This window comes from Eucalyptus grandis, chromosome 6 (genome assembly GCF_016545825.1).
Source record: "Eucalyptus grandis isolate ANBG69807.140 chromosome 6, ASM1654582v1, whole genome shotgun sequence".
NCBI lineage: Eukaryota > Viridiplantae > Streptophyta > Magnoliopsida > Myrtales > Myrtaceae > Eucalyptus > Eucalyptus grandis.
The window spans coordinates 47,714,980-47,728,243 of record NC_052617.1 but is presented as its reverse complement, the minus strand read 5'-3'; the positions used below and the strand labels follow the sequence as shown (position 1 = coordinate 47,728,243).

Genomic DNA, 13,264 nt, shown 5'->3' with positions numbered 1-13,264 from the left:
GATGTTGCCATTGACAAAATTTCAGGATCTAGCTCAGTGATGGTGTCTGTTTTCTGAAACTAACGTGCTAAAAAAGCATTTGAAGTTGTAGACTTGGCGGAGAAACGGGAGCAATGGGCCTGTATGGCTGGCACTAGAGGTGAGCATCAATCCATGGTCAACCCTGGATTGACCCTAAACCGGCCCAACCCTGTCGATCCTGGTTCGGTTCGCAGGAAGATTGGGTCGGTCTTTGATCCTAGAATTCCTAGACCAGCACTGTGCGGGTCGGTCATCGGTTATGAGTGTTCCAGGTCTATATATAATATATAATATATAATATATAATATTATTTATAATTTTTTTATATAAAAAAATTTAAAATAAACGACGTCAACAACATTAAATAGCTTATTAATGAGGAGTTCAAGTAATTTTACATTGTTCTTTAATAACTTAGATTTTTAATGTCTTTTACGATGTCGATAATCATAATTTACGAAGGAGGAAAATGTTTTTGTGAGGAGTCATCATTGCGTCCAAAAAGGCACCTTATGACATCCTTCTCTAATATTCGTTCTTTTCTGTCTTATTTGTCCTCTTAGTCTTCAATTTGCCAAAATCGAAAGATCGCCACTCAACACTTGTCTCGCTTGCTTTGGGTCACTCGTGCCGCTCACCGCTTGATGCTCGCTTGACATTCAATGCTCATTTTATTTGACGCTCACCCCACTTGACCCTCATCGCTTGCCTTCCTTAGTTGACCTTGCTCATCATCGAACCCATTGGGTCGGTACAGTCCTCAGTTGCCCTTTCAAGAAGTATAAAACATGAAATAAAAAATTATTGATTGGTCCTCAATTAATCTTGAAACCAAACCAAACCCATTGGGTCAGTCCGGTCCTCAATTGCTTTTTTAAGGAGTATAAAAAATGAAATAAAAAATTATTGGTTGATCCCAAGTTGACCCTGGAACCAAACCAAACCCATTGGGTTGGTCCGATCCTCGATCCCACAGCTCAATAGAGTCAGTCTCGGTCCAAAAAATTGAGGATCAGCATTGTGCGGGTTGGTTCTAGAGTTAAGAGGTGGACCAGCCCAACCCGGACCATGTTCACCCCTAGTTGACGTGACAACCACTGTAGAGAAATATGTGGTTTATGTGGCTGGCGTCGTTATGAAACAGAGTCAATGACGCTTCCTTAGATAGTGCTTCCTCAGATAACAGGGCTATGTAGCTTATGGAAATGAAACAAGCTAATGTCGTTTCCCTCAAGAATTGAATGAAGGGTATTAGGACTTATTTAAAGAACGGATGCACACTTGGGTATGCATCGGCCACAATAAAAAATATGATCAAGATAATAAATAAATGCAGAAGAGATAACTGAGAAATTTTTGTATGCTTCGATAATCTATATTGATAAAAGGACATGAGTCTATTTATAAACTTTATTGGATGATTATGTAGGTAACATATCAACAAAGCATATGCACAGTATGCATCATCACAAAAGATATGTAAAATCAAGATAACTATCTTATAATCTTTTTTAAAAAATTCTAAATATCTTAGTAAATATGTGGTATGTTTGAAGGTTATGCATTTGCTTTTATGTTCAGGTGCTTTTCTAGTGTGTAACTTCATTCTAAGTGGTTTTTTTCTTTTATAATATAATGATTTCCTTTCAAGGCATTCGTCAAGTACCGTAAGTTATGATGCATTATTTTTTTAATTTTCCTCTTATTTTATGCAAATAATGCATTGAAAATCGAAGCCTCTTTTTTGTGAGTACCCCTAGCAAATGCCCAAGGAGCACTTTAAATAAGATCTGCTCTAAGCATATTAATTTAGTGTGAGAGCGGCTCAGTAATTTTGACAGTAGGGTTTCCAGTGGGCGGATACATTTCTATCGACTGAAGATTTAATGCATCCATTTAACAAAGGTTGAGGACCCCAATGAACTATTTAGGACTTCAAATATAGACACGACCGCTGTGCTCAGTATAGCTTAAGAGAACTAAACGGTATCCTTATCCCCAAAAGATACCCTGTTCCGCGAATAGAAACTTGAGCAGTTTGGCCTGGAACATATTCTCGTTTAGTTGTTAGTTGGTTGGTTGGAACGACAGTTAAAGTTTAATCATCTACCGCAACTTCCAACCAGTGAGCTGGTCAAAACCCCAGCCCCGCGGGAAAACGACTCTCGCTTTTTAGCTGCATTTGGCGTTGACTTTTCATCAAATTAGGAAGCAACTAGCTGCTGTTAGTCAGCATGTGTTCGAGTAATGGATCCTTCGTGATTTCAACTGGAGTACGTACGTGTCTTTTACTAGCAGTGGATGACGACATGAAAGATGGTCCCAAAGCTCCAAGACCCCCCACGTCAAGAATGTTCGGGTTCTCTGCTTATTAAGGACGGTTGGCCCAAAAGTTGACTGCATATTGCCGGCACGGAGAGCGAGAAGAGAGGTCAGGCATGGGGGGCCATTTGCCTCTTCGAGCTTAGCTGGTGCTTCGTCTGGAACGAACATGGCCGCAAACATACTCGTCAATGATTCGCGGTGATTGGAGTTAATGGTTATTTATTGCCTTTGCAGTGTTCCCACGAGACTCATCAGAGCCCTCTCTGCAATCTTTCAATTTTTGCCACTGGGGTGCCAGGTGGGCTATCTGTCCTCTTATTTAATTCTGAGTCAATGTATGAATATGGATGAACAAGAAGTTTCCAGTGGCATCGGTTTACCATGACTGTCATATGTTTAAAACCAAGCATTGGTCAAGATCAACAAAAAACAGTAAGAATGTGTGTCCGTTTAAAAATTGAGAAAGAACCATTCTTCAAAAAAAAAAAAAAAAAAAAAACTTTGTAACAAGTGCTCTCAGGACATTAATTAAGAAAAAAAATTAACGAGGAAATATTCGATATTTTGAAATATTAGTTTTGCATATCACGAATATAGTAAGCACATTAGAAATCGATAGTTTACATCGAAATAAACGGTTTATGTGATACCCGGAGTTACAAAAAATATTTATTTGGGAATGCCTAAAATTTTTCATGACTAGCAAGAATAACAAGTACTAAATGTATTAAGCAATGTCATCAATTTTTTTTTTATTTTATTAATAATGTGGAATTTCACTATTGGGTAGTTTCATTTGATGAATGGATCCTAACAATTTCGATGTACAATTGAAACTTGCCATATTATTATTATTATTATTATTATTTGGTGACCCAGGGAACCCCGCACAGCCGGCAGCCGGAGGTAAATCACTGGGAGCGACATGTGCTAACCACCACACACGTGTCACCGGGTAAGTCGCCAAGAGACTCAAAGCTAGCCTTCCTGCAATTTGCGTTGCAGGAGCTTCAAATACTAGACCTCCTTGATGGAAATCTAGCGCCTACCCAGCTAAGCTACCGCGGCGGATGGTAAACTTGCCATATTATTTAGTGAACGAGTGCTCCAACATTTGATCTATAGATGCGGCATTTCTCGTGAGCATCATTGGGCGCGCATGCCATTATGTCAACAAAGCCATAGTGGATGCTGGTGTATGAACAAGGCGATTTACTCGCGTTTATAATATAGGACGAGTAAAAAAATGGATAGCCCATGGTATACAGGGAAAAAGATAGACGAGAGACTTAATCTACACATTCTAAGCATTTAAGGAGTTTAAATTGATCGATGAAGAGACAAATTTAATGTTAAGAATGTTCTAACACTAGGACGCTGCTCCTCACTCACAAGCTGGTGTGTTTTCTTTACCAAAACTGAAGCGTGAAATCAATCATTAAGAGGAGGCGCTTGTCTGGAGTCTTAGTTTTGAATCTAGAACCTTGTGCTATAATACTATATCACACATTATGTGCTCGTTGAGTTATCATTATGCTTACTTTAACGTGAAATTTGTAACCTAACATAAGCTTTAGTTGTAATTTTTTGTTTAATTCTATTGTTCCAAAAAAAAAAAAAAAAAATAAGGAGGCCCTGAGGACAATATATAAGCTTTAGATGGAGCTAAAGAGTCAACATTTAAGACAAAATACTCGGGAAAGGATTGTTAGTATTGATTAGGTCCAAAAGGCCCAAAAGTTCAAATTGAGGCCTAACAAGTAAAAAGCCCACTAGACAAATTTTATACAACCCGATTTCATATTATTATTATTGTTTTGGGCCCAAGTCGGCAAAGCTAATTGTACGTCCGATTTGTGATCTACTTCACATCTGCATCGAGATTGCATTTTGGTTCCATGCTCATTTTTAATTTTTCGTGACTTTTACCTTTTCAGTGTTTCCTTTTCTTCCGGAATATAAATTTGTGGGTTTATAAATAATGATTTGAAAACTTTTTACTTCCGTAATTTTTTATTGTCCCATATTACTTGATAAGTTCTCCTCAGTTTACTTTATTAACGAGTTCACTTTATAAACTCGACAATAAGAATACAAAAGATTTTGAACTCATGTGCATTGGTTTGGACTAAATCAAGTGTAAAGTTGGATTTTGCCTAATTGCCCCTCTTGAGGTGTGTGAAACATATGCCGAACTCAGTCTGTCATTCCTTCTCATCAAATTTTATATTATCTTGTCTCGAGGCCTTTCTTTTCCTTTGAATCTGTGATTTTCCGTTTTCATCCTTTATTAAACTATCTATTGTGATATTTAATTTGCCGATAGTTTCTTATTTAATATTTGTTAGCAGTTTCCGCATTAACTCCCCGAACAATATTTTCTGGCTTTCGGTTAGTTTATTTATTTCATCATTCACCTTACAACTACATATTTACTCTCTCTCTCTGCTAAAATAGTGCATTGTGCATTTAAATCCTGGAGAATAGCAGCATTTTACCTTCTGTGCTTTATGACCAAAATTATCCTCGCGAACGGTGCTTGCACTATTGAGACTTTTGTAATTTTTGGCCTGAGTAATTTTCGGAATTTTTGCCGCGTGTCCCGCATTATTTGAGATTTACTTCAAAGGAAAGATAGAAAGCGGGGGCCGTCGGCGATAGCGGATGTTTCAGCACCGCCCGACAACTCATCTCGATCGATCCAAATAGGGGGTGGCACGCGTAATTGAACGAGTCCGACCATGCCAGCTCTTGTATGCCCTTTTCATGCTTTGAGTTGGACCAATCCAGAGGAATTTTCTTTCTTTTTGCCAAAAAGTCATGAGCAGGAATCCAATGCGCGAACATTTATCGTTAAATCTGATGGATCTCTGCTCCGTATCCATTTAGTCTCTTCCACTCTAGGCGGAGAAAATGCCTTTCTAGTTTACTCTTTTTTGTTTGATTTTCACTAGATCAGAATCTCATTACTTGTGCATTTCGATTTTTCTTTTTTCTTTTTTATAAAATTAGAGACTCCCGAAATTTTCAAAATGTCCAAATTCATCGCGTAAATATACATTTAAGTTTTCTCTACCTTTCGATATTTTGAACTTTGACGGAAAAATCAAAACGTACTATTAATTTATGCTAGGTTTGGTGGGGAGTTACACGAATAATGTCAAACACTTTATTTTTTAAATCGTTTTACTTTACCAAACCCCACATCACTTTGTTTTATTCTCCAAATTAAAGCTAAAGTCTTTCTTGCCCCTTGAAGACTTCACCCTAATTGTTACCAAAGCCATAAGCTAATTTAGCGGTACATAATTTGCCAGATCAAAAGAGTGAGCTACAAGAAAGAACTGGGGTTTTAAACTTTAAGTGCCATAAAACATTTAATATACAATAGTGAAATTGACTTTCGCACATTAAGTCCATTCTACGAATAACAATATCTATCTAATTTGTTCATTGTATGATAACAGAAATATATCTTTTCAAATAAAAATCAATGAATTTCACCAAGAAAAAGTAAAGTATAGAGAGAAATCCGTCCATTTTAAGCAGTATACTTGACTTTACAAAAAAGAAAATATCTTTTTATAATAATAATATAGTTATAAATCTTTCATCTTCTTAGTAATATTTAAAGTAATAAGTACAAAACTTACCTCCATGAGAATGAAAAAAAAAAATCATCTCTATATGCTCACACAAAGGCTACGTTTGGTGAATCGTCTGGATTTAATGGGATAGGATTGGATAGGATAGGATATGAAATCCGGGATTTTTTATATCCCGTCCAGGTGTTTGGTGAATCGCAAAGTATTAAAGTCGGATATGTTCATATTATGTACATTTTTTTTTTATATAAATGACATATTATTATAAATGAACCTAAATGTTCATAAATAAAGACGGTGAAAATATCTCGTAACACTATTCCTTAATTTATTTATTATTTATTATTTATTATATTTATTCTCTTTTTTTATATTATTTTCATTTTTTTTCTTTTTCCCCTTTCATCATTCTTTAATAAAAATTTATCAAATAGTAAACTGTACTAACATACCTAAAATACAAAAATACCTAAAATATATAATAAATATAAATATTTAATTTATAGGTTGAATGTTTATTATAAAATATAATTAAAATTGAATATAGAAATTAAAATAAGATTAATTAAAAATAAATTTTTATTTTCTTAAATTAGAATTCAAATATTATTTATATTGAAATATAATTTCAATTTTTTAATTTAATAAGTTTGTTATTCAAGAAAAATAACTTTCCTTTTATGGACATTAGAAATCCTATCCACCTTTATCCCACCTCCCCATGGGATAATTTTATCCTGTCTATACACAAATCAATCTATCATGCCAAACGTAGGATAGGATAAATTATATCATATCCGAATTTTATCCACATGCAATGTGCCAAATGTATGTAATGTGCCATGTATGCCATAAAATTTATTGGTGTATCTTGGGAATATCATAGAGATAAAAATTGAGTTTATAATTTGCAACACAATGCATCATAGAGCGTAAAATTGTTGTGGTTTCATAAAGAACAACATTCCATAAAGAACAAAAGGATACCATCTATACCCAAATAAAAATCGATGTTTTCATAAGGAAGCCATCCAAGGCTTTTCAACAAATTGCGATTTGGCTATGGAATGATTGAATTGTGATTTGTTACTAATGGTATATATTATTTTCAAGTGATACTTTCTTTCCCTTAATATATACTTTTAGAATTTTTTTTATTTTTCTAACGATACCATATTTTCATATAAGTCTGATGTGCAAGAGGAGAGGAGCAAGTTGTGAATAAACATATGATTTCAATAACTTTGGAAAAATAACCCATGTTAAGTATACTAATTTCTTCCGACCAAGAAAAGAGTGTACTAATTTCTCAATAAAAATTATACATGCTCCAGTTAATTACTCTGAGAGAATTGAATGAGGAGCTGTATGAACGACGGGAAAAAGGTACTCAGCCTCTGGAAATCTGCACCAGAAGAAACCTTTGACTAACTGCACAAATCCGCAAGACCAGACGAATAAAATATCATTTGAAAAACCCCAAAATCTTCAATCCAAAGCTGGCACCAAGATAAGCAAAAGGCACTATGCTAGCTGGAGAATACTTCCTCACGCGGCCAGCATTAAATTTAAAACCAACTATCTATAAATGCCTCCTTAGATCGACTTTTTCGTATCCTTCACTATTTAAAATTAAAGGAGCGACCGTACTTTTATTATTTTTAAACTAATGGAACTCCTGGTGCCAGTCAGCACCTGAATTGCAGAACAAGCAGTATTCTGCCTTTCATTTTTAGCACAAAAAGAAATGCTTTAGCGTGTGATTTTCGATATTAAAAACAGTCAATAATCCAAGACTCGACCACCTACCAATCTACCAAACCCAAAGTAGCTTTCAAAGTGGAAAACCAAGGCTAAATGAACTGCAAGCAAAGTCGTGTGCAAAGTCTGAATCGCAAGTCTTGGCGACTCTTTTAGATCGCCAACTACCAACTCCTCAAAATTTTCTCCTCACTCCATTTCAGTCTAGCATGTTCCCAAATTTTTCAACCATGGGTCTCAACCACATTTGAACACCCTTGAAGCATCTATAACTTGATCTGAAATATATGATCTCAATATACTATTGACACAGTTTATTGGAACGAGAGAACACCATTGATAACGAAAGATACATATAACAAGGTCCATGGAAAAAGTGATGGAACTTCTCTAAAAGTCAAGTGGGGTGTCCTTAGCTTCTCGTGGCCTGCACCAGGAATCAATCCCGTAAAATTGTGGCTACGATACTACTTTGGGTTTGAGACTAGGAAAAAGATGTGTCAACAATGTTAGTTATGTTAAGGCCAATTTTCTAGAAGAGGAACTAAACGACAGATAGACGGTAATTAGACTTTTAATTAACAATACTCAATCCAAACTTATTGGAAATAGCCGTTTCAAAATTGTTTTCGAAAAACACATTAGTCAAGGTACTATTAAATACCAGGCATTAAAGGTACAACCTAGAAAATGAAAAATGATATGGAAGACATCACATTTTTCTTGATAACATAGATATGGATAGATAGCTAAATAGATAGATATCCTCGACTTTTTCCGTGAAAGGATCTAATCGAAGAATCTCGTGAGATATCTTGTGGCCGCCCGAAATATGCTTAGGTTTGCCGGATCACATGAATACGGTGGAAGGTCTGAACTAAAAAGTGGGTAGAGCATAGATTTTTTGACCAATTGAAGTAGGTGAAGATTGGAATTTCAAGATCCCAAACACAAAAACAAGAAAAGGAAAGTCGTATGCAAAGATAAGACCAAGCCCTCTGTGTATAGAATAATGAATCTGAACGGCATACCAGTCCGCGTTCACCTGGAAACACGCCAACGCCTCGGCATAAAAGAGGTGGAGGCAGAGCATGACTCTGTCGCCAAACCAAACCAGAACAGGACGGAACGACTAACGAGCTTCCTCTGAACTTTGCCTTGGCAACGTCGAGAGAGAAGAGAGAAGGAGAGAGATGGGTGTGGGAGAGAGGAAGGGATCGGTGTTGGAGGATCTGATAGAGAGGGCGGGCGGGTGTGCCGTGATCGACGGCGGGTTCGCGACGCAGCTCGAGAAGCACGGCGCCTCCATCAGCGACCCTCTCTGGAGCGCCCTCTGCCTGATCAAAGACCCTCATCTCATCAAGCGAGTGAGTCCGAGTCCGAGTCCTCGTTGCTCTCTCGATGCGTGATGACACATATCGCTTTTGTGCGCATCGGTGGGATCGTTGGATCGGGTTGTTTGATACTGGTGGTGGAAGAAGATGTTTTCTTTTTTTGTCCCGGAGGAGGAGTGATGCAGAATTTCTGGTGTAATGCAGGTCCACATGGAATACTTGGAGGCTGGTGCTGATGTCCTGATCACCTCTTCCTATCAGGTACATATGATCTTCTACTCAATTCCTAGAACGGGTCGATCCTTCTTAAGTTGTTTTATCATTCAATTTTTGTTTGGCATTAGGGACTGAAAGACAAATATCAAACACTGTTCCATTTCATTTGAGTGGCAGAGTCCATTTTCCAGGAAAAAAAAAGAAAAAAAAGCAATGTTCTACCCTTTTCTTTGATCATAACACTGCATTGAGTCTCTTCAATGTTTGCATTTTTGCTTGTAATTGCAATGATAAATGCGAGTCCCATTTTTTATGGCGGAAATAGTAAACAACTGGTGCATTCTTAGCCAGCAGAGCATTAGTTTCTTGATTTGCACCCAAAGGATCCCGCAGATCAATTTAAGTAACTCTCTGACTACTATAAGGAAGCTGTGCAGCTTATCTAAAAGAGGGTTAGGTGCAATGCATGTTGTGGGAATTTTCTTCTCTCTTCGTTTAGGTTCATCTCATAAGTGCAAATGCAGAACACAGAGTAGATTCAGGCCTTTTGGTGGAGAGTTTTGTCTTTCCTTCAATTGAAAGGCACAGATTAGTGTTTTGCATAGTATCTAGCTCAAAATAAATGTGCTTATTCCAGTTTTCGTCCAGACACCATCACTGCAAATCTCCAATTCTAGCCATTTCATTGGTCTTGCCACTTTAAAATGCAAATTCCAACATCCAGATAAGAAGAACTCTGTTATTATTAACATAATTATCATTTTTGGATTGGACCATTTAAGTTAACGGAAATGAAATTTTCGTCTGTTTAATTAACTGAGAATGACTTTTGCTTGTTTCTGGGATTTCATGGTCTAGCAATTAAAAAACGGATCTGTTTATTTCTCGAACATTTAAAGATTGCTTCTTCATATTAGGCTTGGACTAATCGGCCTGTGAGGCATTACTGTAGGTATGCATATCATAGAAAATGTTCCACGAGCAATACTATGCTAATAGCCATTTTTGGTTCTGTGATTGTCTTCTGGTAAGTCTTGTGATACTTGGAAGACATTTGATCAATATTTAGTTTACTTAAGCTCATAACTTACCTAATGTTCTGCTATCCTCTTACTGTAAAGTGGAAATGACAAAGTTGGAAATTCCATCACCACTTTGGCTAATGCTTTGCTCTTCGTGCCAGGCCACTCTTCCAGGGTTTCTGTCCAAGGGACTGTCCATGGAAGAAGCAGAGTCATTACTAGAAAAGAGTGTCAAGTTGGCCATTGAAGCCCGTGACAAGTTCTGGGATTCCTTTAAGGATGTTCCTGGACATAGCTACAATCGAGCCTTGGTGGCTGCGTCGATTGGTAGCTATGGAGCTTATCTTGCAGATGGCTCAGAGTATAGGTGAGGGTCAACTATTCTGATGAGACCAACACACCACGCACGAAGCTGGTTGAGAGTCGTCCGGATAATTTTGCTTGTCTCAGTCTGAGTAGTCATATTCACTTGTATCTGTACTCAATATCTGCATTTCTGTTGCCAGCGGTTGTTATGGACCGGACACTAACTTGGAAAAACTCAAGGACTTTCACCGGCATAGATTGCAGATCCTTGTTAATGCTGGTGCAGATTTGCTGGCCTTTGAGACTATTCCTAACAAATTGGAAGCTCAGGTATGTTCTTTTCTCATCAGAATAGTCTGTATTTTCTCAAAGCTTAGTAACAGTGGCATGTGATTGGCCAACCTTACACTATGTCCTAATTGAAATGTGACCGTGAGAATGTTTTTGTGATGCTACTTGGTCTTTTGAAATCAGTACCTTCTCTAACATTGTGTTAAAAACAATATTATTCTGGCATTAGAAGGACTTGACTCAAGTTTCAGTGTATATTATGCATCTGAGTAGCATTGGGGATGATTGACTCAACCAAATAAAGAAAAAGTGTGGTTTTGGCATGAGCTTTCTTGAAGCTATTTCTTGAAAAGGGGAAGCTTTATTTTCAATCATCTATCAGTGATTCTGCATCATCTCGTTTAGCAAAAGACATTCTGTATTGTCCGGTGATGATCATCTAAGATGTTTGTGATCTTTGGTACCCATTACCAAATCATCATCCCAGGCCAATGTTCATGACCCTAAGTGGCAAACCTTGCTTTGCATATAGCCACATTTGAAGGACTACCAGTCATGGAAGACTAGTGCTTCAACCAATTATCTGTATATTAATATTTAGGAGCTCCTGTCTCATGTTAATGAAGACAGAACCTGGAAAATGATGTCTACTTATCATATAAAAGCTGATTTTCACTTTCCATAAGATGTACATGGCTTTTGCTCTGCACTATTCTTTGTGCTCAACAATGTTGGGTTTTGGAATCATTGTATAGGCTTGTGTTGAGTTGCTCCAAGAGGAGAACATCGAAATTCCATCCTGGATTTGCTTCAGCTCGGTGGACGGCGAAAATGCACCATCTGGAGAGAGTTTTCAGGATTGTCTGGATATATTGAACAAGAGCAATAAAGTCAATGCAATCGGGATAAACTGCGCGCCGCCCCATTTCATCGAAAGTCTAATTGGCAAATTTAAAGGGGTAAATCAATCTACTTGGCTAGTGAAGAATTGATGAACTGATTATGTCAATTATTCTCAACTTGGCACTTCACGTAGTTCTGCATCGCTGATGTGCTAATTTCCTCTAATTCAGTTGACGAGCAAGGCAATAGTTGTGTATCCAAACAGTGGCGAGGTATGGGATGGCAGAGCTAAAAGATGGCTGGTAAGTTGCATTCTCTATTTCTCTCCCTTTATATTGAACATATTCAAATTCTCCCCTTTTGAGTTTGTTCCCAATTATGATCACAAACGTCTTTCTAATCTGCTACAGCCATCTAAGTGCTTTGGCGACGACAAATTCGAGCTGTTTGCTGCAAGATGGCGTGATGCAGGAGCCCAGCTCATCGGCGGATGTTGTCGAACAACGCCTTCGACAGTTCGGGCTATTTCAAATGCATTGAGAGGATTAACGGAAACTAGTCTAGACTCTTACCAACTTTAAAGAAGGCACCTCCCACCCCCTAAGTTTTGGCTGCCATCTAGATTGGCGGCTCTGGAATATTTATTCAGCTCCTAGATATAGCAAGTTAAATTTGTTTTTTTCTATCTTTGTTATTAGCATTTCAGGCCGAGAGTTCAGATGCAAGTCCTATAGGACAGTCCTCAATGTCTACCAAAGAGAATAGTCTCCAGCTAATGTTACTGATGTGAGCGAAAAAACCCTTCGTGCGTGTGCGTGTGAACTTAATGTCTAGGAGCTCTTAGCTTTGGTGTGGGTCACAAGCGAGGCCCTTTCGATAATAGAGGATAAATCCCCCGGCCGGGACAGAGCATCACAGGTTGTGAAATGCGAAAGTGATACAGCACAAATGGCTGTCGACTTCTGTCGTAAGAACCAGCAAGTACCAATCAATCAAACCAGACAAAGACCCAAACAGCATCATTCCCAGGACGGTTGATGCTCCTAAAATGTACAGACAAAAGGCAGTAACATAACATGAGCAAGGCCCACAAAAAGAAATGGGTAAAGCGCATTCGATGACAACATGTCAACAGCTGGTTAAAAAGCCCATTTTGACAGCCCGATGACTCTTTATAGTTTTGCGAGATGAGGAATCCTGAGCAAGTTCTGAATTCTATACTTGAGGCGATCAAGATCGGTTTCGTAGCAAAACAAAAGGACTTGTTTTTAATTTTAAAAACATGATCGCGCATCTTTGGGAAGAAGATCCAAGGTTAAGTTCTCGGTAGCAAATTTCGGTGATTACCTAGGCCCTTCCGAGTAAGGGGTCATTTTCTTGTGGGTACATTGACCCTAATAAATTGAGAGAATCTTAATTTCGCGTGGATACGTACCATTAATAATAACTCTTAAAATTTTTAACTCATCGTCTTTTTACCAAATGAATATGAGCAAACAATACCTTTCTAGGGTGGGCCCAATTTGCTTGTAGGCCTAAT

At 37.7% G+C, this 13,264-nt stretch overlaps 1 protein-coding gene across 1 annotated transcript; it reads left to right on the top strand.

Moving 5' to 3' along the window:
* Positions 1-8,686: 8,686 nt before the first annotated feature.
* Positions 8,687-12,523, top strand: LOC104453798 (homocysteine S-methyltransferase 1). Its single transcript, XM_010068423.3, has 7 exons — positions 8,687-9,079; positions 9,251-9,307; positions 10,446-10,651; positions 10,791-10,920; positions 11,637-11,840; positions 11,955-12,026; positions 12,135-12,523. Exons 1-7 carry the CDS (start codon positions 8,906-8,908, stop codon positions 12,303-12,305), a joined length of 1,014 nt encoding a protein of 337 aa, XP_010066725.1. The 5' UTR covers positions 8,687-8,905; the 3' UTR covers positions 12,306-12,523.
* Positions 12,524-13,264: the final 741 nt, after the last annotated feature.